This window comes from Pteronotus mesoamericanus, unplaced genomic scaffold (genome assembly GCF_021234165.1).
Source record: "Pteronotus mesoamericanus isolate MK-2021 breed Mesoamerican mustached bat unplaced genomic scaffold, CSHL_Meso_final scaffold_54, whole genome shotgun sequence".
Taxonomy (NCBI): Eukaryota; Metazoa; Chordata; class Mammalia; order Chiroptera; family Mormoopidae; genus Pteronotus; species Pteronotus mesoamericanus.
In genome coordinates, this window is record NW_026555321.1 from 30,471,051 (window position 1) to 30,496,494 (window position 25,444).

Below are 25,444 nucleotides of genomic sequence, written 5' to 3' on the forward strand. Positions count from 1 at the left end.
CATTAAAAATCTTCTGCAGTACACGCGCACGATTTTATAGTCCTTTATTAAAATATGGTTTGAGGCGAGAACTAAAAAGGATTCTCAATTAAAAGCAATTAGCCAACACTTTCCCCCACCCATATGTTGTTCATCACAGTCCCAAGCTGCCAGCCTGCACCGCGCTCCTCCGACCGCCAGGGGTCTCTGCAAAGCCCTCGCGCCCTCACAGTGGGCGAGCGCCTTCTCCTGCGCCTTTTTACGCGTGAGCGTGAGAGGTGTGGCTGGGGCGGGGGGGTGGCCGCTCTGGGGCACGACTGTCACCCTAGCCTCTGCGGGTCCCAGCATACTTCCGCGGGTGCGGGTCCCGTCTTTCATCTCCCCGCCCTTAACCGCCTCACCTGCATTCGTGCCCCGCCCCGCTGCCCTCTGCCCTGCCCTGCTCTGCACAGGGTCCGAGTGTCTGGGCCTCGGCCCCATGGCGCTGCAGGCGCTGCAGAGCTCGGGGGTGGCCTTCCGCAAGATCCTGTCTCATTTCCCCGAGGAGCTGAGCCTGGCTTTCGCCTATGGCTCTGGGGTGTACCGCCAGGCGGGGCCCAGTTCAGACCAGAAGGTGAGCCCGACCCGGGGCCAGCCCCGCGACGGGAATCGGCCCGTTCGCACGAGTTTCCTTTTGCTTTCGATCCCTTCAGAGCCGTGGAGCTGTCTGTCTGCGCTGCGCTCTCCACGTCTCGACTAGCAAAGTGCAAACTATATGAAAGTGTTCCTAGTGTAACAACAACGTGAGCTGACTTGTTAGGATAAGTAGGGGTCCACTTCCTTCTAGAGCAGGAGATGCAGTTGTGCGGAGGGGAAAGCTGATGCAGAGGCAAGATGGTAGAAAGGAAAAGAAATACTTGCTAGGTGCTAGTTCAGTGATCTGAGCCTTGGCTGAGCATGGAGTTCTTTGAGAAGCTTTAAAAATTACTGATGCCAGGGTTCCACCAATGGAGATTCTTATTTAATTGGTCAGAGGGGTGGGGGGCTGGGCTTCAAGAATTTCGAAGCCTTCCGAGGTGATTCTAATGCACAGCCAAGTTTGAGTGTCTCTACCTGTAGGAGGAAATTCAAAATGATCTTCCTGACTTCAGGAAGCTGAGGGACTTGTTGTAGGGCCAAGGCAGGTGCAGTGAAGTTAACTAAGAGCAAAAGTTAGTGGGTGACCAGTATATTTACCCATGCTCAGGGCTATTTAGGATTAGGCATTGCTACTCTTCAGAGTTGGCAGAGCACAACAGCAATGAGGGTACAGTTTTCCTTAAAATGGACGATTTTTTCCTGAAAATAAAGTTTGCTTCCAAGGTGAAGGCAAGATTCAAGACAGCAGAAGAGTGAAAGGCAAATATTTTCCATTTAAATGAAACTGTTAGTTACTTTTGTACCAGGGCCTTAGAGCTTTTGCTGAATTAATATAAAAAGCAAAAGTCTAGAGTTGTCCTCTGTGTGTGCCACCTATATTCTGAACTGGATTTCTACTTGCTGTAGTTAATGCACAGCCTAACAGTTCATTTTCTTCTTTAATAAATTAGGGAAATGGAAGTGTGCAGATTGCAGAAAGGCCTTCTGGATTTGAATGCCTGGCTGTTATCTATCTGGCCATCTATACCGTTGCTTGGATTTGCTGTTTTCTACCTACACTAGTTTTTAAGTAATACTTTAAAATGACAACATATGAGAATTTATAGATGATAGGTGTATGAGTTATAGGTTATTATAGGGTAGTCATTTTTCTGACTATATTAGCATAATTTTAATTTTTTAAAAACATGTCCCCTCTAAAATCTTACGTGTCACCAGTTGTTTGTGGATCACATTTGGGAAACTTGGAGCAGGCCTTAGCCTCCTGATTCTATAGCCACCTCTTCATTTTTCCATGAAAATTTTCCTTTAAGCAGAGGTGGAATTCCCTCCAAGAAAAGACTCTTCCTTTGCTTTCCCTCACCTTCATTTCCTACAGGTTAACAAGTCTTGTAACTTCCAACACCTAAGTGCCTGTCAGATCAGTCTCTATACCTTTCAGTGCCTTACTATCTTTTCTCACCCGAAATCTTGCAGGTAGCCTCCTGTGTGGTTTCTTGGCCTTTATTCTCTCTCCCTTCCCATGAGTTCTTTTGCAGGAAAATGTCTTAGTATGGCCACCACCCTCCTCTAGTCTCATCCCTACCACTCCCCTGCCTGCATTCTATTCCAGCCCTAGCAAACTAAATGCAGAAAATTTCAGCTTCCTGTTCTGACCCAATTGTGAGTAAAATTAGCACATTTTACATTCTTCTCTCAAGTCCATCTACTAATAATTTGTCTCTTTTCCCCAGTAGCCTTTGAGCTCTTTACCTCTACGTCAGGATATATCAGAACTCATTATAGGTCCTTAGTGAGTGGTTTGGTGAATGGGTGAAAGTTAAAATAGCAGTTCTCTTTACATAATATGCTACAGAGCTTATCCATATGGGGTTATTTCATCTGGAAGAAAAGTGGAGCATATTCAGCAACATTTATATGAAAGGCTGTGTAGAATAATGGTTCAGCACACAGAACTTGCAACCAGACTACGTTTGCCACTCACTAGCTACATGTCCTTCAACAAGGAATTTACTCTGTGCCTTGGTTTCCTTTCCCATAAAATTGGAATAGTAACAGCACCTACCTTGTAGAATTGTTTTGAGGATAAAGTGAGTTCCTGTATATATAATATATAAAGTATCTAGAAGAGTGTTGGCATGAGAATACCCGTTAAATAAATGTTGTTATTAATGTGTATTGATGAAAACAAAGCTCGAATTGGTTCAAGAGACTTGCCTAAATTTCTGATGACAATCCTTGGTCTTTTATTAATCGTAACAGCATAGGATTTTAGAGCTTTTCATTCTATCTGGGTGCCTTCCCAGGAATTAAAACTAAAATCATTCTCTTTTTTTCACCTCCCAGAATGCTATGCTGGACTTTGTGTTCACAGTAGATGACCCTGTTGCATGGCATTCAAAGAACCTGAAGAAAAATTGGAACCATTACTCTTTCCTAAAAGTGTTGGGGCCCAAGTTTATCACCACTATCCAGAATAACTATGGTGCTGGAGTTTACTACAATACATTGATCATGTGTGATGGTAGGGTAAGTGACTTTGGGCTTTTGTCTTAACCTGGATTAATAACCTTTGTTATTAGAATACCAACTAAATATGTATATTTTTGCAGTCAGGAAATGTTCAAGCTCCTGCTGGATGAAGATGATCAAGTGTGATTGTCTTTATTGTTTTTTTGCCTTTGGCCAAGTGGTTCTCAAATTTTTAGGTGCAACAAAATCCCCTAGAGTGACTGTTAAACACCCAGATTGCTCAGCCCCATCCCAGAGTTGCTGATTCACTAGGTCTGGGGTAGGGTTTGAGGCTTTTCTTTTTTTGCAGTAAATTGAGATATAATTGTCATATAACATTGTATTAATATTAGGTGTACAACACTGATATATATATATAGATTGATAGACATGATCACCATAATAAGTTTAATTAGTATCCATCACTGCATGTAGTTACAGTTTTTTTCCTTGTGATGAAAACTTGAAAGATTCACTATCTTAGTAATGAGAATTTGCATTTCTAACAAGCTTCCTAGTGATGCTGCTGCTGGTCTGAAAAACACACTTTGAGAACCAATGGTTTGGTCAGTGGGAGGAATAAGTAGGCCCATTAAGGATCAGAATGGAAATTAATGTTATCTATACAAGGGGCTGACATTCCCAGGAAGAATTTGGAAGTAAAGAGGACATTATAGGTAGTTGGGAGCATGTGGTGCCATCAGGTGGGTGGAATTTGATGATTACCTGTACTGGTAATCATTGGGGAATGTGTAAGATGCACGGATCCTGGCAGAGGGTTGTCTGACAGCAGGAACCCTGAGCTGTCTTTCAGATGAAGGGGCCCAATCTCTAAGAGGGCTGCCAAGAAGCAGGCAGGAGCCCAGCCTAAGATGACCAATGGGGATTAAATCAAATGCCTCCTAGAGATAGGCGGGGCTAAAAATGACATACAGGTTCCACCAGCTGTGTCAGCTCTGCTCAATGATGCTGATTGCTTAGAGTAGCCGTACGTTGATGTGCAATCACTTGAGGAGCTGATTCTGATTCAGCTGGTCTGGAATGGAGCCTGAGATTCTGTAATTTTTTTCAAGCTCCCAGGTGATGCTGATGTTATTGGTCAGTGGTCCACACTTTGAAGGCCAAGATGTTGAGTACTGACTGAGAAGGATTTTGAAGACCTATCTAACTTGACAGGAGTGAGTGCTGTGATTGATTGGTGATGTGTGCATAACCTTTGGGCCATATAGTTACTTTTTTGGTTGAGGTCCAATCCTGCTCCACCTGCACTTCGCAAATGAAAAAAACACCAAGGTTCAGAGAGAAAAAATAACTTCCATAAGCTCCTGCAGGTAGTTAGTGACAGGCCCCTGCCTTCCAGGACAGTGATGTTTCTGTTAGCTCCCAGCTTTTACGTGCCTGCAGCAAGAAGGCTTTCTGCAGCACTGTGGCTCCAGTGGAGGGAGGTTATTCAGCACAGCCTTCCATGTCCACTTTAGTCATGCCAAACACACAGCTTTCTTACTTCTTCATAATTAGTATTATGCTGAGCCTATCTCTAATTAGTAGTTTCAAACAATGTTAAAAGCTCCAGTAACCAAATATTTGGGCGTGATTATATGCCAGAGGGCCTGTACTTTTTAATTAAAATTTCTTTAGCTACTTTTTAGATATTTGCAGCCTGAGAAGGCTTTTGGGATACTAGAGTTCAGCAAAGTGAGGTCAGAGATATTTGTTGAAACAAATAGGATTTTGTAACCTGGGACAATTACATTCAGGGTTTGTAGAAATTCCTGTTGCATGAGTTTGAACATAATTCCATGTGTTCAGCAGTGATAGAGGTTTTATTTTTGGATGTGGCTTTGTAAGTATAAAAGTGTTTGGAAGAGTCAATAGTGAAAGAGAAATTCATCATGTAAAGCAGTGGTCCCCAACCTTTTTGGCACCAGGAACCAGTTTCATAGAAGACAATTCTTCCACCGACCGGGTCGGAGGTGGTTTGGGGATGATTCAAGCGCATTACATTCAAGCTCACCTCCTGCTGTTGGCCTGGTTCCTAATCGGCCCCAGACCATTACCGATCCACAGCCCGGAGGTTGGGGACCCCTGATGTAAAGGATATCAGTAAAAACTTAAAATTTCTTGTACTTTGTGATAAAATGAACATTGGAAGACCAAACTAAAATTCAGGAACCTAGTTTTGTCTCAGCTACTAATGGTGCCACCTTGGGTGCATCATTCATTTTCTCTGAGCTTCGGGTTTCTTATTTCTCAAATGAGAAGCATGAAATATATTACTGCGTCTCAAACTGTCTGTGTTGAAGGACCCATTTTTTATTTCTAATTCATTGAGGACCAATACTAGATAGCCTCTAATAGCGATCCTGCCTTTAACATCACAAGAGCCTAAGTTAAAATAGTGGTCATTTCACCTCATATACCTGAAAGGACAAATTAGTCTCTGAAACTTATCCCTTGTGAAAAATTTTGGTAGAGATGTATGTTTTTTACAAACTAAGCATTTTGAGTGGCTTTGGAAATCAAGGTACTACTCAGGCAGAAATGTATTACTTTCTATTTTGTATTTGCATAAGCAACAGTATGGTATTTTACTCCTTTTTATGGACATTTCTTTTCTTTTCCAGCTTATAAAATATGGTGTTATTAGCACTAGTATTTTGATTGAAGATCTCCTTAACTGGAATAACTTATACATTGCTGGACGACTCCAAAAACCGGTGAGTGTTTTCTTTGTCTGCTGCAATTAGGGCTCTTGCTCCTCTCTGAATCTGACCTTACTTTGATATTTGTTTGCAATAAGATGGAACTCCAGGAAATAGAAATGAGTTTTAGACTATTTTTCCTTCCTAAAAATTCATTGCCAAACAATTTCTAGATATTACTCATACTACTCCTGCCCTCTCTCCAAAGATTCTTCAATTGTTTGGGTAGATCAGGCTCAGAGCTAGTCCTCTGAGCTGGAGAGGATGGCAGAAGAAACGCCCAGTGCCTCAGGGGAGCCTCTATTAGCTTGACCCTGATCCCTGTCTCTTCTAATATGTAAGTGCCATAGGGCATTGTTTGTTTACTGATGTATCTCAGTAGTGCCTGGGACAATGCCTGGCACATAGTTAGCATTCAGCAAATATTTGTTGAATAAATGAATGAACCAGATAGTCACGTTGAGGGGGGTGGATTCTAATCCACGCTATTATCCTCCTCAGGCCAATGGTGAGATCCTGCCGTAGCATCCTTCCTTCATTTGGGGTACTGCTAGAGGAGGCTGTAGTGAGGTAGGTATCTCCCGGGCTTTAATAGAAACAGAAAACAAACCAAACAAGAAAAAAAAAAAAAAGTGGAGAGGACTTCAACTTTGGACTTGTATTTGCAAACGTTATGTTTCTTCTCTTTTGCAAATATATAGTTTTGTTTTGTTTTTTTCTGAGAAGGTGTCTTTTCATAGTTTGAGAACTCTGTGACATAGTCGCAGCTGCTAATCTCTCAGCAAGGAAAAATTTTCTTTGTGCTGTCAGAGGGTCTCAGGGCCCAAAAGAATGTGTATGGATTGTTCTCAAATGTCTCCCAAAATAGTGACTCTGCTGCTTCTCCTTTTGTCATATATGGCAAAAAATTAGAGAGACATTTATACAATCTTAGCTTACTTGGTTGTGTCATAAAAATCTCTCTTGATATACATGGGTGGTCAAGATTCCCTTGCCTTGCATCTGGGCTTAAAATTTACTAGTGTATGTGGAATTATGCACATGAAACCTATATCATTTAGTTAACCACTGTCACCCCTTAAGTTAAATAAAAAGGAAAATAAATAAAATTCCATGTAGAAAATAATAATGGTGTAGCTCATTAAAATATCCAAAACACTTGATAAGGGCAATAGTTACTTGGAAATATCCATATGTAAAAATTTCACAAGCTGTACCTGTCAGATTTGTATACTTTACTGTGTGTAATTTTTACTTCAGTAAAAACATTGAAGTTTAGAAATAATAGGCTTACCAAAATAATTTCATATCTATGTAGATGAATTTTTCATTTCTAGTCTAGATAACTACTAAAGCTCATAATTAAGCAAGTAAATGTAGTTGAAAATTTATAAATATTAATTTTATTTCCAAGTTTTTTTAATTTACAAAATATGTCAATGATGAGAAGAATAATGAATGTGGAATGAGAAGCTTTGGGTCTTATTCATTCCTGCCACTTGTTAGCTATTTATGTGAACTTGGGTAACTTGTTTTATCTTTCTGAACCTCCGATAATTTGTCTGCAGAATGGGGACAACAATATTCACCCTGTCTGCTCCAAGTTGCTGGAAAGTAGAAGCAGAATGTTAATACTGGAAAGGAAACAGTGTTTCAGAATCAGAGATCTATGGTTTTGGTCCCAGTTCTGACACTCCCAGCTATGTGACCCTGTACCAGTGACTTACTCTCCCTGAGCCTTGGAACATCATCATCCATGGATAAGGCTGATCGCACTGACCTCAAAAGACATTTGAGAAAAACCTAGATCTAAAAATATCTGGTACTTAGTAGACACTCAGAAAATGATCTTTCACTTCCCTTTGTTGTTGCCCATCTCAGTTACTTTGAGATAAAATGCGGTATTGAATGTAGAAATGCTGTTATCCTCTGTACTGTGTTCTGTGCTTAGAATGTTTCAGTTTTGTTTTTTTTTTTTAATAGACTTTAGAAAACTGAAAACACCATGAAACCTCATAATATAAGCACTGAAAATGACCTCAGATTTTATCTAAATGTCATATATCCTGATAAAATAAAAACAGCAATTCAAGACAAGTAGTAGCAGCTACATTTATATCATGCAAAATGGCATTTCTCAGCTAACTTGAAGAAGAAAATGTTGTTGGTAACAATGATTATCCCTCAGGCTTACTAAGTTTCTAGCACAAGAAAATCAGGATAGCTTAAGAAAAATTATTTGAGCCCTGGCCGGTGTGGCTCAGTTGGTTGGAATGTCGTCCTATAACTGAAAGGTTGCAGGTTTGATTCCTGGTCAGGGCAAATACCTAGGTTGGGGGTTTGATCCCTGATCTGGGCACTCACAATCCCTGGTCTGGGCACAGACTTGAGGTAACTAATAGATATTTCTCTCTTTCCCTTCCTCTCTCTAAAGGCAATGAAAATAATGCCCTTGGGTGAAGATTAAAAAAAAAATCATTTCAAAGTTTTGACTATACACATGGTAAAATCATAAATGGGTGAATTAACTCCTACACCCATTCCTGCTTTTAGTTTCCCTCTCTAGTAGAAATTACTTAACTATTCTCAAGATAAATATCTTTTTTAAAATAAAGATTATATTTATTTGTTTTTAGAGAGAAGGGAAGGGAGGGAGAAAGAGAGGGAGAGAAACATCGGTAGGTTGCCCCTCACACATGCCCCAACCAGGGATGGGGAAGGCCAACAACCCAGGCATATGCCCTGACTAGGAATCTTTCGCTTTGCGAGACCTGAGCCATCCTGGTCAGGGCTAAAGAAAACTGCCGTTAAACAAACTATTTTTACCTCTAGGTGGCAGCAAGTATTAATCAAACTATAACAGATCGGATGGAAAGCAAGGGTAGTATTTTAATAAAAAGAATGGGTGAATGTCCTAGGAAGGAATTATGAGAATATGAATTTTTTGTATGTATGTGTTTTAAAAGGAGTTACATTAAATGATATTGTCTAAAGCTCTAAAATTATCTCTCATATTGCAACTAGAATAGAATTTCTTAATCACTTGCAATTTGTTTAAAATATACAGAGGGTATGGGAGCTCTGTACTTTTCCATTCAGTTTTGCTGTGAATCTAAAACTGCTCTACAAAATAAAGCTTATTAATAAAAAAGAGATATACTAAAGGAGTACTTTGCTTTAAAAGATGGACATTTCTGGAAAAAGTTGAATGTAAATTAAAATTCTATCATATTGGGTTGGCCAAAAAGTTCATTTGGTTTTTTCCGTAAGATGGCTCTGAGAGCACTTATTTGTCTTTAACTTCATTTGAAACAATTTTGTTAGATTGTATTGTGACAGCTGTCATCAGCAAGCATTAAAAAATTATCAAAATTGATGAATTTTTGTGTAGCCATTTTAATATTGAAGATGGAAGAAATACACATTTTCAGCATGTTATGCTTTATTATTTCAAGAAAGGTAAAAACACAACTGAAATGCAAAAAAAGATTTGTGCAGTGTATGGAGAAGGTGCTGTGATTGATCGAACGTGCCAAAAATGGTTTGTGAAGTTTCGTGCTGGAGATTTCTCCCTAGATGATGATCCAGTCAGGTGGGCTAGTTGAAGTTGATAGCAATCAGGTCAAGATACTAATTGAGAAAAATCAGTGCTATACCATGATGGAGATAGCCGACATACTCAAAATATCCAAATCAATAAAGTTATCGGTGAAAACGAAAAATGTGACTTTTATTTATGGAAAAAACTAAATAGACTCTTTTGCCAACCCAGTACTTTGCCATTAACTTTCTTCATCATTGAGGAGATAATTCATTATTTTTAGTTCAGCCTTAAGTTTCTGAGTCATTTACCAAGTCATTTTCCAAATAAAGAACAAGTAAATTTAAAATATTTAATAGAACCTTGTTGCTAATCCTTTTTTAAGTCAAAAGAACTCCAAAGTAACATTAATAGTCATTTCCCTAATTTATTTAACGTAAGTTTGGATTTTTGCATGTCATATTTAGTGTCTAACAGCTTCATTGAGATAGCATTCTCATACCATTCACATACCATAGGATTCAACCATTTAATGTGTACAATTCAGTAGTTTCTAGTATATTCACAATTTTGCAAACATCATCATAGTGTAGCTGTTGATTTACTTTTTGTAGATAGAAAAGAAAAAAACCCCCGTAGAAAAGATCCCTGAGTGGAGATGGATGGAAAACCTGGCTTACTAGTTTTGGCTCTGCAAATCTTTGAGCCTCTAGCCTTTGAAATGCAAAGTTTGAGCCATTCATTTACTTAAGTAAAAGACCAACTAAGTTTCTCCTCTGTGTATGCCAAAGGAATTAAAAAAGAAGAAAAAACACTACACTGGTATCTGGGGAGAGCCCAGAGACCAACAGGTAATTAATAAGGTTTCACCCAGCTCCGATGTTCAGTTTTTCTTTTTGGTCTGCAGGCAATGACCATTTAGAAAAAAATTAGCCTTTCCGGTCATTGGAATGAAAAACTTCCATGGGAAGGGTCATTTGGTTCGTGGTTGGGTATTTGAACACTAGATTGGGCTGTGTTCTTTGTGCCTGTAACTTCACTGTTTGCTATTCAAGTACTGTCTCCATGTGACCGTATTATAGAGGAGACCACATGTGACTTTCTCTTTTTTTCTATCTTGAAAGGTACTCACAAATCTCTCAAGTTGGGCTTTTGAAAGTCCCTTCAAGTGTTGCCCCTTCCTCTCTCCAGTAAAGATTTTCTCCTTGGCAGTAGCACTAATGCTATCCATGCGGTTCAGATGGGGCCATTTCCAGTAAGATACAAACAGCTATTTACACATCTGAGGGCTTTCTTTTTTTCCCAGGCCTCTCTGGCAGTGTCCCAAGAGTTCACTGGCTTTTCACTCTGAACAACAAATAACAGTGCTGCTGAGACAAGTTCCTAGTTCACCTTACACTGGAAAACCAGATCAGCACAGTAGCAGACTCTTCTGAATTGACATTTTTCCTTTGAGTAAGGATGCTTTTATTTACACTCTCTTAACCTTAAATAGCAAACAGACTGCTTTTTTTTTTTTATAACCTAAGTAGAACAAACTTTCTTAGAGAATATGTGGTATCACATTAAATAGAAAAGTTTCTTTAAACTTACTCTTTTCTTTGAAACTTGGAGTTGTTAGCATCTCAAAATAGCTTCTGTTTTCATGGAGTTTCTGTAAAAGCTACCAAAAAAAAGAGAGGTGGAAAATTATTGAGCAGGACCTGGTGAATGAGGAGGAAGAATAAGAATCTGGAAGTGAGGCTTCAGGGTTTCGCAAAGAGCTCTGAACGAATCAGGGTTCTGGATCCTCATTCTTTGGGCCAATACTTTTCTTGGAGAAATCTTTTTAATCCTCTGGGCCTCAGTTTCCCCATGAGTGAGATGAGGAGGTTACCTTTCAACATCCATGATTCTATGTAGAATACAAAGTTTGGGAAAGTTATTCAAGAAATAAACACAGGAGTTATTAGTAGGGCCTTGATATTTGTTTTAATCATCTTTAAAGAAAAGAAGTTAACCAGAGCAGATCCCTAACTAATGCATGAGAATAATTCAAATGATTTAGAGCTAGATTTGCCAAGCATAAGGGTGTTGCTCTGAAAAACTTCCATCAACTCATTATGCAACCTTGGGCAAGTCCTGCTGCTGGGCTGTTACTTGGTTTTACTTTCTGCAGATGATTGCAATAATGCTAAATTCCCCCAAGTGCTGAAAGGTTTAATTAAGGGTTGTTAAGTCCTTGTAATTACAAGGGAGGAGGTGGTAGTATTAAATAAAGTGGCTTACCTAACATATGAGAGGTTTTTACATTATTAATATTCCCTTAGGAAAAAAAATAGAGACAAAAGGTAAAAAGATAGAATTTAAGTTCTCAAGCCTGATTTATAAAAGTTATGTTTTATGATATTGCTTTTTACAATTAATTTTTAAAAAGAAGCTATACTTTGAGATATACATCAGCCTTTTTCCTTGCTAATAAAATTTTAATTCGGAGTTTCTTATATGTATGTGTCTTTTATGTACCATCTTAATTTTGTCAGAAATTATCTCTATTTGACAAATAAAAGGCAACTTAAGCCCTGTTTCTAGAACAGGAGGAAATTTGGTGTGAAACTACATAGTTTAGAGATGGTGGATACATTTGAGATTTGTGGAGTTCTTATTAGGGACTTCTAGACCCTTTTTCCTTGTTTAGAACATCAGTCAGAAGGAGTATGATGCTTTTAATAAATTATGGCAGGAATGTAAATCGACACAACTATTCCAAAGAGCAATTTGGCAATTCTACTTCTGAGTATATACCTTACAGCAGTGATTCTCAAAATGTGGCCCCAGACCAGCAGCACAGACATTACCTCGGAACTTGTTAGAAATGTACATTTTCAGGCCTCATCCAGGCCTACCGAATCAGAAACGCTGGAGAATGGCCTAATAATGTGTGTTTTAACAAGCGCTTTAGGGAATTCTACTGCTTGCTAACAGTGAGAACCTCTGGCCCAGAGAAATTCTTGCAGTATGCACCACAAAACACATAAGGAAACTTACTCAGCTAAGAGTTCATATGTAATAACTCATTTGCTCTTCCCAGCAATGTTATGAACTTGATTCTGTTATTAATCCCACTTTACTGATAACAAATTATACCCATAGTCACAGAGCTAGTAAAAGATGGAACTGGGACTTGAACTCATTCTCTCAAATACAGTGCATCCTTTAAAACCTAGACTCTCAGAACAGACTAGAGCAATTTATCTTTTTCATTTGGGGAATGAACTTGGGGAAGTCAAGGACAGCAGCTTCTGCTGCATATTCAGGAGAAAAATTTATTTTATTGGTCAAGGTATCCACTAGTACATTAGGCACTTTACATTTATTATCTCATTCAATCTTTGTAATAGTTCTTTGATGCATGTCTGTTATCCCCATTTTATATATGAGAAGTTAAGTAATTTGCCCAAATTCACACAGCTAATAAATACTTGGACTTGACCCCATACCTACACCCAAAACCAATGTTCTTTGTACTGTCCCTAATTTTCTTTTCTATATCTTTAGTCAAGTTCAAAATCAGTTCAAAATAGAGTATGAACTACTCAGGTTATGTGTGGATAACAGAAGAGTTCTAAATAAAGAAGTAAAATTTTGCCTTTGTCATCATAAAATTAAGTGAACAATGAGATTATACAATACAAATTAAATTTCCAAAAGGACATTTATTATATATCTACCAACTTCTTTTTGAAACCCCATTTAAGGGAAATATTTATTTAGTTAGTTATTTTTATTTTTCCTGTGTGATGATTTCTCTGATTTGGCACAAAATAGGAGGTTCTGGGATTGCTAATTAGAATAATTATTATTTTGTGTCAACTGGCCTAATATTCCAAGATCGTCAAGACTAAATTTGGGAGAGTTCCACTGCTTGTGTAAACCCCTTAGGTTGAGAAATAGTCTTCTGGAATTTTTCTTCTGAATGTTCTGCTTTTTCAGGTGAAAATCGTAGCAATGAATGAGAATGTTGCTCTTAGGTCAGCCCTAGATAAAAATCTGAAGAGTGCTGTGACTGCTGCTTTCCTCATGCTCCCCGAAAGCTTTTCTGAAGAGGACCTCTTTATAGAGATTGCCGGACTCTCCTATTCAGGTTAGTAGGTTTGGTGCCCATGTTTTCTGCAAGATTTGTTGTTTGAAGACTGCACAAACACCCAGCTCCCCACTCTGCAGTGGAGCTGTAGCAACCTTAGTTCCAAATCCCGTTACTTCCTGAGTAGGTTACTGCAAAAATCCAGTGATTTGCCTCCTTGCCTCCAGAGTCTCTTCCTCTCCACACCTGTACATAAATCACCCCAGGGTTATCCTTTGTTGTCATTGTTAATTTTTATTTTGAAACAATTTCAAACTTACAAAAAAGTTCAATAATACAGAAGATCTATATACTCTCTCCCCAGATTTACTAATTTTAACATTTCACCACATTTGTTTGGTCATTCTCTCTGTATCAGTGGTTTTCAAACTTTAGTGTGCAATCCCCTGGAGGGCTTGTTAAAATAGACTACCGGGCCTGCTCCCAGAGAGCTGACTTTAGTAGGCCTGGGCTGGGGCCCAAGAGTTTATATTTCTAGCAAATTCCTGGGTGTGCTAGTGTTCCTTCAGGATCCCACTTTGAGAACCACTGCTCTCTCTGTATATGTAAATACCCTGTATTATGTATTTTTTAAGAATTGTTTGAAAGTAGGTCACATATGTTCCCTTTAGGCCAAATACTTCCAATATGTGTTTCCAAAGAACAAGGACATTCTCTTACATAACCACCATACAGTTTTCAAATTCAGAAAATTTAACACCAATTTAGTACTTTTATGAAATTGGTGATCGAGATTCCAAGTGTTGTCCATTATTTAAATAATTTCCTTTATAGTATTTCTTCCCCTCCAGTACATAATCCAGTCAAGGATCATATATTGTATTGAGATGTCCTGTCTCTTTTATCTTTTAATCTGGAATACTTCCTCAGCCTTCCTTTGTCTTATATGACAGTCACATTTTTGAAGTCTACACACCAGTGATGTTTGTGTCCTGATAAGTAGTATTTTCTCACTTCTAAACAATTTATTGGGAGACATTTGAAGGTCATGCAGATATCCTGCTTTTTATCAAACTTTCCCCCTAGGATGAGCATCCATTGATGATTCTTGCTCAAACCCATTTTTGTACTATGATGGTTGCAAAGTGGTAACTCTCCAACTCTACCTCTCCCTCCACATCAAGGAAAAGTTTCCCCTTCTTCCCTATTTATTTATCTATCTAAACATTAACTTCCTAGTTCTTTCCCCTTAACCAGTTGTGTTTCTCAGAGATGTCAGAGGCTCCTTTAGAGGGCAAGAGGAAAGCTGAGAGGATAGAGACCTGGCCCCTCGCCCTCGCTGCAACCAGAGGAGTACCACACTTACCCCTTTAATGTATTAAGGAGCTATATAAAATTTCATTTACAAGAAAGTAGTCTTCTTTAAAAATAGTTTGAAAACCACTATCTTAAGTAAATATCCTCTTTTCCAACTTTTGAGACAAACTATGGTCAAAACATTGCAAAAGCAGTTTGTTAACTTTTGAATCCCTGTGCAGATAAGATTCCATGGAAATGTAATGCTGAAAGAGACCTTAAAAGCGTTGTTCTTCAGTGTTTTTCCCAAAATGTGTCTAGCATGGCTACGGCTATAACTGCAACACTGTGGAGAAAGGAAGTGAAATAACCTCGTCGTTGGTTGCTTCCAGTTTCACGTGGCAGCATCCCTGCTGTTCAACAAAAGGTGGGAGAGGGGAAAAGAGTGATGTGGCTGTGTACCTGGATGAATGGATTTACATGCAACCCATCATGTGGGGAATGGGGTCACTTTGCTAGGGAATCACCTCACCTTGCTCTTTGTGAGAAAGATGGACCAGAACTCTTACTGACTTTCTGGAAGAAATGCAGAACCGTTCTCTACTTCACCCACACAGCAACCACTCTTCCATTTTTTCCCGTGTTATCAACATCAGCATAGGACTAGGCAGCTTCTAGGAGTTTTCTATAAATTCTAAACATTGACTAAAGGAGTTTATCAATGACAACCGCTTTCCCCCTATTAGCAGACTTTAAGTTAGCATTGAAGCTGCTATCAGTCTTTAGCTGATTTTTTTCTTTGCCCCCTAGAAGAATCATGTTTTTATACTCCTGGTTTCTCCTGTGCTATGAGACATAGCCAAGTTTTTCAGTAAATACTTTCTGGCTCATAACAGTATCTTTTACAGTATTTATTAAGGTCTGCTGTATAGCAGCACTGTACCAGACACAAAAACGTAGGTAGGTGGGCATGCAGATAGATAATTTATTCCACATTGAATCCTTGCACAATATCCCTATTTGTTTAACAAATATTTATCCTTCCATGTGCAATGCATGTTTTGCTAGGCCCTAGGTATACTCCAGTGAGCATGACATGAATGAAACGTTTCATGGAGTTTATGCTCTTTCAGGGACAGACAATAAAGAAGCAATAAGATAATTTCAAGTAGTGGTTAAATGCTATGAAGAGAAGAAAATGAATCAGGTGAGGGTAACCATCTTCACAATAGAGAGTCAGTGGTGACACCTAAGCTGAGATCTAGTTAGTGATAAAGGGCAACCCTGGGCCATTGGGAGAAAGGCAAACAGAGAAGGGAAGTTGCTTCCCAAGGGTCAGGTTTCAAATCTGTGTGTGTCTGACTCCAGCTGTCTCAGTTTCCAGTCACTCCCATTTCTCATGTAGTTTCCTCTTATTTTCTTGCCATTATATTATTGATTGCTTAACCCAGATTTGGATCTGAGAATTTGGCCAAGTATCCTACAATACTCATTTCAATGAGGTTGGCTGCTTCTTGCTGCAAAACTTGGGACACGCTACTTGGCAAATCCTCTTCAGAGGGAACTGGTTACAACTCTCTACAATCCCTAGCTTGTGAATGAGACACTTTCCAAAAAACCTTCTATAAGCCAGTTGTTTAGAATTGGGAACATACTTTGTCATTGAAACAACATAATATATACGATGGTTGTTCCTAAGCCAGGAATTAATGTATACTAAACAGTGTAATTAACAGTTACCTACTCTATAATAAGTTGGAATTAGACTAGAATAGTGAGGGTAGGGAAGGATCCTGGCCCTGCAGGTAGACATCTTTCAAAGGTATGAAATCTGCCTGAAGCAATATGTTGAAAGGCAAGCTTTTCCTCCTGCCTTTCCTAGGTTTCTGAGAACCCAGTATCCTTGAACGGATCAGATTCTATCCCATTGGCAGACCACCCAAACCTCCCAAGGATATAAAGTTTGGTATATCCCTCAGAATACTCCAAACTTTAAATTACCTACCAATCTCATTTTATTTACAACTTTGACATTTATTTTTCACCAATTTCCATTTGAGAGATAATATGTTGTCCCTAACTTGTAAAGTTCAGCATTTCTCCCTGGAAGGGATGGGGGAAAACCAGAAAAAAACAAAACAAAACAGTGTTTCTCCATATTATTGGGCAAGTTCTGCCAGTAATTACTAGCAGAGGCAAGATCTGTCAGTATAACTAGTGGTAATAATAGCCCCTACATTTAACATAATATTTAAGGATCACTTTGACTGCCTTGTGGTCAGTATTTATGGCATTATTGTTGCACATGATGGTGAGAAAGGAGTAGGTGGAAGACGAGAGCTTGCAAGGTGGGAGAGGAGAGAGCCGTCTAATCTTCGGTTATTCTTAGAAGTCAGCATTTAAGTGAATAGAAAAGGAAAACCAAATAAACTTTAAAGTTCACCTTGAACTTTCTTATGTAAGTACAAACTATTAAAATGACTAATTTTAGGTAATTATCCTGGTTTAACATTTATCAAGCAAATCAGCATTTCAAACCTTACAAAGAATTGCAGATACCATTTTTGCTCTAAGGAACTTCATTAATCAACATATGTAGTCATAGTGAGTCAGTAGTAGACTTACAAAATAATACATGTTAAAAAAGGAAAGGGAATGTGTGAAAGAACATGGCCTGTTTAGGGAAGGAGGAGTAGATTGATGTGACTGAAATCCAAGGCTTATGAGTAGTAAATAGCATTTATTATTTTGTACCAAAAATGACTCTCAATACTTTTTTTTTTTTACCATTTTATTTATTTATTTTTAGAGAGAGGGGAAGGAAGGGAGAAAGAAAGGAAGAGACACATCAATGTGTGTTTGCCTCTTGCACACCTCAAACTGGGGACCTGGCCCACAACCCAGGTATGTGCCCTGATGGGGAATCGAACCAGCGGCCCTTTGGTGTACAGGCTGGCACTCAATCCACTGAGCCACACCAGCTAGGGCTGATCTAGTAACTAATTTAATCCTCACAACAACCCTTTGGTTTGGGAGCTGTGTTAATTGACACGTATTGTAAAAAACTGAGGCCCAGATCTGCCCGAGGTCAGTTTGGTAAGTTAGTAGGTGTTGGAGCTGAAATTTTAGCCCATACTCCTAACCATTTAATTTCATTGCTTCTCTGGTATTTTGGAGGAGGTTAGTCTCATGTGAGGTTGGGTAGGGCATTGAATACAAAATGAAAAAAAAGTAGAATTTGACAAGCTGTACACAACTAGGAGCTATAGAAGTTTTCAGCCATTGCAAGGTAGTCTGAGATTTGTTGTTGTGAAAAGATCATTTTGCCAGCACTGTGCAGGAGAGAGAGAAACTAAAAACAGGGAGGAGTTGCATTTATTCAGCAAATAATTGCAAGAATCTCCTATGCTAAGTGCTCTTCTAAGCTCTGGAGATGAAGGAAGGAAGTAAGGCAGTCATTGCCCCTGCCCTCGTGGGGCTTTCATTCCACTTGAAAAGTCAGACCGCAAAGAGTGGCAGCTCTAGACTAGGGGAAGAAGGTGAGCATGGCCTCTGGGAAGGCCTCTCTAGGAGGTGACACTTGAACTGAGCACCAGCAGATGAGGACATGTGAGGAGAGCCCAGATGACAGCTGTCCAGGCAGAGAGGAGCCTGTGGGGAATATACTTAGGACAGTGTCTGTGTTCAGTTGCCCTTGTATCCTCAGTCTCTGGAACACTGTGTGGCACAGAGTAGGCTCTTTACGTATTTGTTGGATGGTTGGACAGGGGGCCCAACGATTGTGAACAATGATGAGGACTTGAACTAGAGCAGTGCCTTAGTGAAGGGAACAACTTTACCTGAAAACAATCAACATTAAAATCTTAACTACTTAGCTCTGGCTGTACTACAAAGCTCTTAGCTTTGGTGTGGCTCAGTGGACTGAGCACCGGCCTGTGAACCGAAGTGTCATTGATTCAATTCCCAGTCCGGGCACATGCCTGGGTTGTGGGATAGGTCCCCAGTAGGGGGCGTGTGAGAGGCAACCACACATTGATGTTTCTCCCTCTCTTTATCCCTCCATTCCCCTCTCTCTCAAAATAAATAAATAAAATCTTTAAAAAAAAACTTATCTATTTAAATTAAGCATCCTATTTTGAACCTTGCTTTTTAAAAACTTCATGTTAATTCATGGAAGGCAGCCTTAGTGAAATGTTTAAAGCTGGGGGGCTCTGGAATCAGATGCCTGGCTTTAAATCTGAGCTGTTCCCTTAATTAAATTTTTTGGACAAGTTTCTTATTTAGTTATGACTCAATTTCCTTATCTCTAAAGAAGATTTTTATACAGATTAAATTAAGTCATATAAAGTGCTTAACACAGTGCCTGGCATATGGTAAATGCTCAGTAAATGTTAGCCATTATTTTAGATACATGTTTGCTTGTATTAACACAGCTGCTTGATATAATAGACAACAGAAAGGTAAATACTGCATTCGGACCTAAGTGAGAATACTAGCTTTGTAGAAGTGCTTGAACCTCTCTGAGCCCATTTCCTTATTTGTAAAATGGAAATAACTATCTCATAAAAAGGTTTTCAATGAGATAATATATATAAAAGCCCCCAGGATCATATCTCATTGATAGTTGGTGGTCAGAAAACGGTTGCTATTATTATTTATTACTATCATCATGTATAATTGCTGGCAACATAGGTTTTCCCAGGTTGAGACACCATGTTTTGCACCTTCTGTGATTGACAGACACTCAGGGTTGCCTCCGTTTGTTATTGTTTTATTAATGACACTGCTGTGAATCACTTGGACAAATTACTTTGGTAGGGGACGGGGTACAGGGGGCACTGACTCCCTTAGACATATTCTCCAAAGTGGAATTATGTAATTATAAGAATTACAAAACTTGCCCTGCCCATGTGGCTCGGTGGACTGAGTGAGGGCCTGCAAACCAAAAGGTCACTGGTTCAGTTTCCAGTCAGAGCACATGCCTGGGTTGCTGGCCAGGTCCCCAGTTGGGGACATGTGAAAAGCAACCAATGAGTGTTTGTCTCACACATCGGTGTTTCTTTCCCTCACTTTCTCCCTCCGTTCCCCTCTCTCTAAAAAAGTAAATAAATACAATCTTTAAAAAAAAGAATTACAAAACTTGTTACACAATGTTTGTCAAAGATTATCAGAATTCTGACATCAGGTGGATTTATTTGGCCCTTTATAGTCCTTAGGAATGAAAAACACCTTCCAGCACTCTTGTGTAAGAAGAGAGAATGGGTTTCTTTCAATGCCAAGTTGTCTGAACACAGGCTCAGTTACTTCTAGGAATAAGACAAAGCAGTGAAGAAGTTTAGTCGCCAGCTGAGTGATTCTTGGAGGAAAAAAATTAGAAATGGGTGCCAGCACTCTAAGTGTGAGTAAACATCCTGTTTCTGGATCCTAGTAAAAGTCAGTGAATTTTTTTCTGGACTGAGAGCTATTAGGATTTATTTCATAATAGTCACACTATCTGAAACCTTGCACGCAGTATCATTTGATGACTTGCATATTAGGGATTAGCCATTTCAGAAATTTGGAAGCATATTTCTCTATGCTTAACAAGCTTGAGCTTTTGCTGAAGCCTCATTTGGGACTCTTTGCCCTCATTACTTGCTAATTTCTGAGAATGCATACCCTTAAAGGAACATTAATTATCAATAATATCTAACATTTATGCATTATTTACTGTTTGTCAGATATTATTTTTTAACTTATTCTTTTTTTCAATTACGGGTAACACAACATTATTTTATCTTGGTTTCAGGTATACAGCATAGTGGTAGACAACAATTACATAATTTATGAAGTGATCCTTCCAATAATTCTAGTGCCCACCTGTCAGGTATTGTTCTAAGTGTTTTACATGTATTAACTCATTTAATCCTTGAAGTGTATAAGCTGTTGCTCCCATGTCACATTTGAGGATACTGAAGCCCAGAGAAGTTAAGATTATCCTGGGTCATGTAGCTTGTAAGGCCTGAGCTGGGATTTGAACACAGGTAGTCTGGTCCTAGAACCCTCACTCTTAACCTTTCACTGTTATACAAAGGATATGTCACGGTGAGTGTCATTCCTGGTTCACACCTAGGTCACTCCTCCCTCAGGGACTCTTGCCCTCCACTCCTTGTCATCTTTTCCTGCTTGTATTTTTTTCATAGCACTTTTCACCACCTGAAATACTATTTATTTTGTTTGTAGGTTTGCTTATTTTTGATCTATGTTCCACCACATATATGGAGAGGACAGAGATTTTTGTCTGATTTTGCTCACTCAATTCCAGTGCTTAGTAGGTGCTCAATAAATTGTGAATGAATGAATGGGTGGATGAATAGTTGTGGTACTGGTTCCTTCCTGAACCAGTATCATGGACCTGATTTCTCCCCATTCTTTCCCACACCCATCCGTTTTGTGTTCTATAAAGTGTGTAAAAGAAAAAGTGATTCAAATGCATATCACTAAGTGCGTCAGCTATTCTTACTTCATTCTCCTCCACATGTGAATTAGTCTTCTGCAGCCGTGAAGATATTTTTGAGGATGCATTTTGAGTTGTGTGTTAGAATGCGTCCTAGAAATACTGCCTCAGTCATCTTTGAATAAATAAGTATTATTTTGTCCACATACAAAAGAATGAGGTTGGACCCCTAACTTATACCATACAAAAAATTAACTCAAAATGGTTTTAGATTTAAGAGCTAAAACTATAAAACTCTTAAAAGAGTGACTTTGGGTTAGGTAGTAGTTTCTTATATACTTTAAAAACACAAGCAACAAAAGAAAACATAGATACATGGCTATATAAAAATTAAAATTTTGTGCTGCAAATGATACCATCAAGAAAATGAAAAGGCACACCTACGCACCTCCTAGCCTAGAACGCTTTTGGGTTCCTTTTTTTTTTTCTTTTTTCAAATACGTTTGTCTCTGCTTATGAAGGAGCAACTTGGGGGAGCCTTGTAGTGTTGGACCTTTTCTGTATCTTGACCGAGGTGGTGGATACACAAACCTACATATGATAAAGTTGTATGGAATAAAATAGACACACACAAGTGAATACATTTAAAACTGGGGAAACCTGATTCAGATTGGGAAATTGTATCATTGTTGATATCCTGAATGTGATAGTGGTCTATAGTTTTGCAAGATGTTTCCATTGAGGGAAGCTGGGTAAAAGGTCCAGGGGATCTCTCTGTACTATTTCTTACAACTGCATGTGAATCTACACTTATCTCAAAATAAAAAATAAAATCTAAAAAAAAAAAAAGGAAAGAAAATGAAAAGGCAACCAATAAAATGGGATAAAAGATTTGCAAATCACGTATCTGATCATAAGGGACTAGTATCCAGAATATATAAAGAATTCTTATAATGCAATAAAAAGACAAATAACCCAGTATGGAAATAGGCAAAGGACTTAATGGACATTTTTTAACAGAGTATACAAGTAGTAAATAAGCACATGAAAAAATACTCAGCATCATTAGTCATTAGTCAATCAAAATCACAAGGACACCACTTCATGCCCACTACAATGGCTGTAATCAAAAAGACAGACAAGAACAAGTGTTGGTAAGGATGTAAAGAAATTGAAACCCTCATACATTGCTGGTAGGATTATAAAATAATACAGTTGCTCTGGGAAAAGTTCATCAGTTTCTCAAAATATTAAGTAAGGGTTACCAATTTCTACTCCTAGGTATCTACCCAATAGAAATGAGAACATATATCCACACAAAAACTTGTACACAAATCTTCATAGCAGCATTATTCATAATAAATAGCCTAAAAGTGGAATCAACCCAAATGTCCATCAACTGAGGAATGAATAAATAAAATGTGACACTTCTATCCAATGGAGTATTTTTAGCCATAAATAGGAGTAAGTACCGATGACTGCTATAATATGGTGAACTTTGAAAACGTATGTTAAGTCATCAAAGACCATATGTTGTACAATTTCATTTATATAAATGTCCAGAATCAGCAAATCTGTAGAGACAGAAAATAGATTATCTTTGCCTAGGGCTGGTGGTAGAAGGGTGGAGGGAAATGGAGAGTGACTACTAACGGACACAGAATTTTTTTAGGGAGGCCAAAATTTTCTAAAATAAGAGGGCTACATAACTAAATAAATAAACTAAAAAACATTGAATTGTATACTTCTCATGGGTGAATTTTATGGCACATAAATTATATCTCAAGAAAAACCTGTTAAAAATTAATATTATTTTGCCATGTCAACCTCCAGTGTGGGCTACTGGTTCTTAAATACTACCTCCTAAGATATACCCCACTTCCATAACCTGCATTGTGAAGATCTGATTTTATATCACTTGCTGCCTTAGGTAGATCATATATCTTTATATCTCCAATGTCTAGCATAGCTCCTCATACTTACTAGCCACCCAAATACTCATTGAGTTGAAATGACAGCAGTACTGCAGTTTAAGAGGGGAAAGAGTTAGCCAGTCATTGTCTTCAAAGACTTGGCTCCCTCTACCCCCTATCCTTTGCCCATTGTGTATGTATGTGTCTGTGTGTGTGTGTGTGTGTATTATAACAATAGCCGCTTTATTATTTACAAAACATTCTCAAATACATTAACTCACTTAAACCTAAAAGCAACCTTGTGAGGTTAGTATGATTGTTACGGCCATTCTACAGAGAAGGGAACTAACTCAGAAAAGTTAATCTCCAGTCACCATGGGACATTTCCAGACCCGAAAGCCAGGGCCTTTCCACTGTACTTCACAGCCCCACATTCATAATAAGGTCTCTGACCACTGATGACATGCCAGAGTCACAGGGCAGGCCAACTACACCAACTACAGATGGCTCACAAGCCTCTGAGTTTGTCTCATTCCAGAGCCAAAGAGAAATTATCCTTTTGGTTACCTATTTTATTAAATTGGCTTGAGCAGTCAAGAGTTAAGCCCATCAGTGGAGGCATAAAATAAAAGTCAGCGGTCAGTTTTTCTCAGTTTCTGTGTTTTGTTGCAAACATCTCTGACAGAAAAATTGATTCTTACGATCAGATGCTGGTTCATGCTGTGACTACAGTTTTATTTATTTTGTTCTGAAGAAGTGGGTAACAAGCCCATTTGCTTGCTGTTCCCTGTGGCTGAGCTAGTTCTGCTGCACAGCAGTTGGATAAATTCAATTCAGCAGGTATTTATTGACATGCCTTCCATGTGCCAGGCAGTATGCAAGGAGCTGGGAAGACAGAGATGAGAAATCCCCAGTTCTTATTCTCAGAGGGTCCGTAGTATTTTCCAGGTCCTTTAATCATGTCATGAGTTTGTTCTTTTGGGAGGATTTGGTAAAAGGTGAAAGATTTGTACGATCTGAAGAGAAACCAGAGTATAGGGAGGATTTGGATTAGTTTGTGTTTACATTTTGGCATAATGCAGTCCCACTCTCAGAAAGTTGCTATCTAAAACATAAGAATTTTTTGTTGGTTGAATGTACAGAAAAAGAAGGAATGACACAAATATTCAGGGCCCACCAGTGATACACACTGGTCTTTCTCTTCAGAGCCAGCCATGTTTGATTCAGAGTTTGATGGCATTTCATCCCCTCACAGATCAATAGAATCCATTTGTAGACTCTAAATAAAAGCATAAGGGTTTACATGATTGATATCCAACTTCCTTTCCATTCACATTTGCCAGGTCATCACATCTCAGCATCCTGTGAATTTATTTTAAAATGCTAGAAGTGATATGCCAACATTACAGAAGTGAGGGCAGTAGAGGAAAATTACAGACTAAAACTAGTCATCTCAAATGTCACTACCCTGACACTGAAAGGCAGCTGGATCCTGCATCTCAATCTCTCCTCAGTAATTCTCTGTAAAATTGGGAATAATGAGACTAATACAAGATAGCAAATGTAAAGCACACACACCCACAAAAGTCCACAATAAACGTATATATTATTAGAGCAAAAATAACCATTTTTATGTAGTTCCTTTGTCTTGTTTTTCCTGCCTTTTTACCAAGTTGTTTTTTTGTACTTTCTTTTTTTTTCTTTTATCCTCACCGGAGGATATGTTCGTTTGTTTTTAATTGATTATAGAGAGATAAGAAAGGAGAGAGTAAGAAACATTGATGTGAGAGAGAAACATCAATCCGCTGCCCCCCGCCACCACTGTATATGTGCACCCAAACTGGGGATTGAACACGCAGCCTTTGCAGTATAAAATGGTGCCCCAACCAATTGAGCCACCCAGCCAGGGCATGTATCCTGTTTTTTTATATGACCCTTTTCCTCTTGCTCTGTATGATTACTGTAACTTTTTAAAATTGATTTGAGAAAGAGAAACATCAGTTTGTCGTTCCACTTATTTTTGCATTCATTGATTGATTCTTTTATGTTCCCTGACCAGGGAGGAACTCACAACCTTGACATACTGGGTCGATCCTCTAATCACCTGAGCTACCCTTTTAGGGCTGATTAGTGCAATTTTTAATGGTGGTACACTTCCATGGTTGGGTATGGGTGTACCATCATAGCTTATCCATTCCCCTGTTGTTAGACATTTGGGTTGCTTCCAGTATTTCAATAAATAGTGTTTCAGTGAACAGTTGTATGTATGTGGTGTACTAGGCAGTTTACTTCAGTTCTGTGTTTTTGTTGCCTTGATGCTAAGTGAGGTTAGACTAGTATCTACCTGACAGGATAGATATGTGGGTTAAATGAGGTAATACAGCA

At 38.7% G+C, this 25,444-nt stretch overlaps 1 protein-coding gene across 2 annotated transcripts in view; it reads left to right on the forward strand.

Annotated features, from left to right (window-relative positions):
- Positions 1 to 385: 385 nt before the first annotated feature.
- The window catches only part of TAMM41 (TAM41 mitochondrial translocator assembly and maintenance homolog), a 50,812-nt gene continuing 25,753 nt past the window's right edge, over positions 386 to 25,444 (forward strand). The window contains exons 1-4 of one of the 2 annotated variants that reach the window (XM_054595116.1): positions 548 to 592; positions 2,972 to 3,126; positions 5,733 to 5,825; positions 13,324 to 13,474. In XM_054595116.1, the coding sequence (XP_054451091.1) occupies positions 3,112 to 3,126; positions 5,733 to 5,825; positions 13,324 to 13,474 (259 nt within the window). In that variant the 5' untranslated portion in view covers positions 548 to 592; positions 2,972 to 3,111. Of the gene's footprint in view, positions 593 to 2,943; positions 3,127 to 5,732; positions 5,826 to 13,323; positions 13,475 to 25,444 lie in introns of both variants that reach the window. The other variant, XM_054595115.1, reaches the window with a different exon arrangement.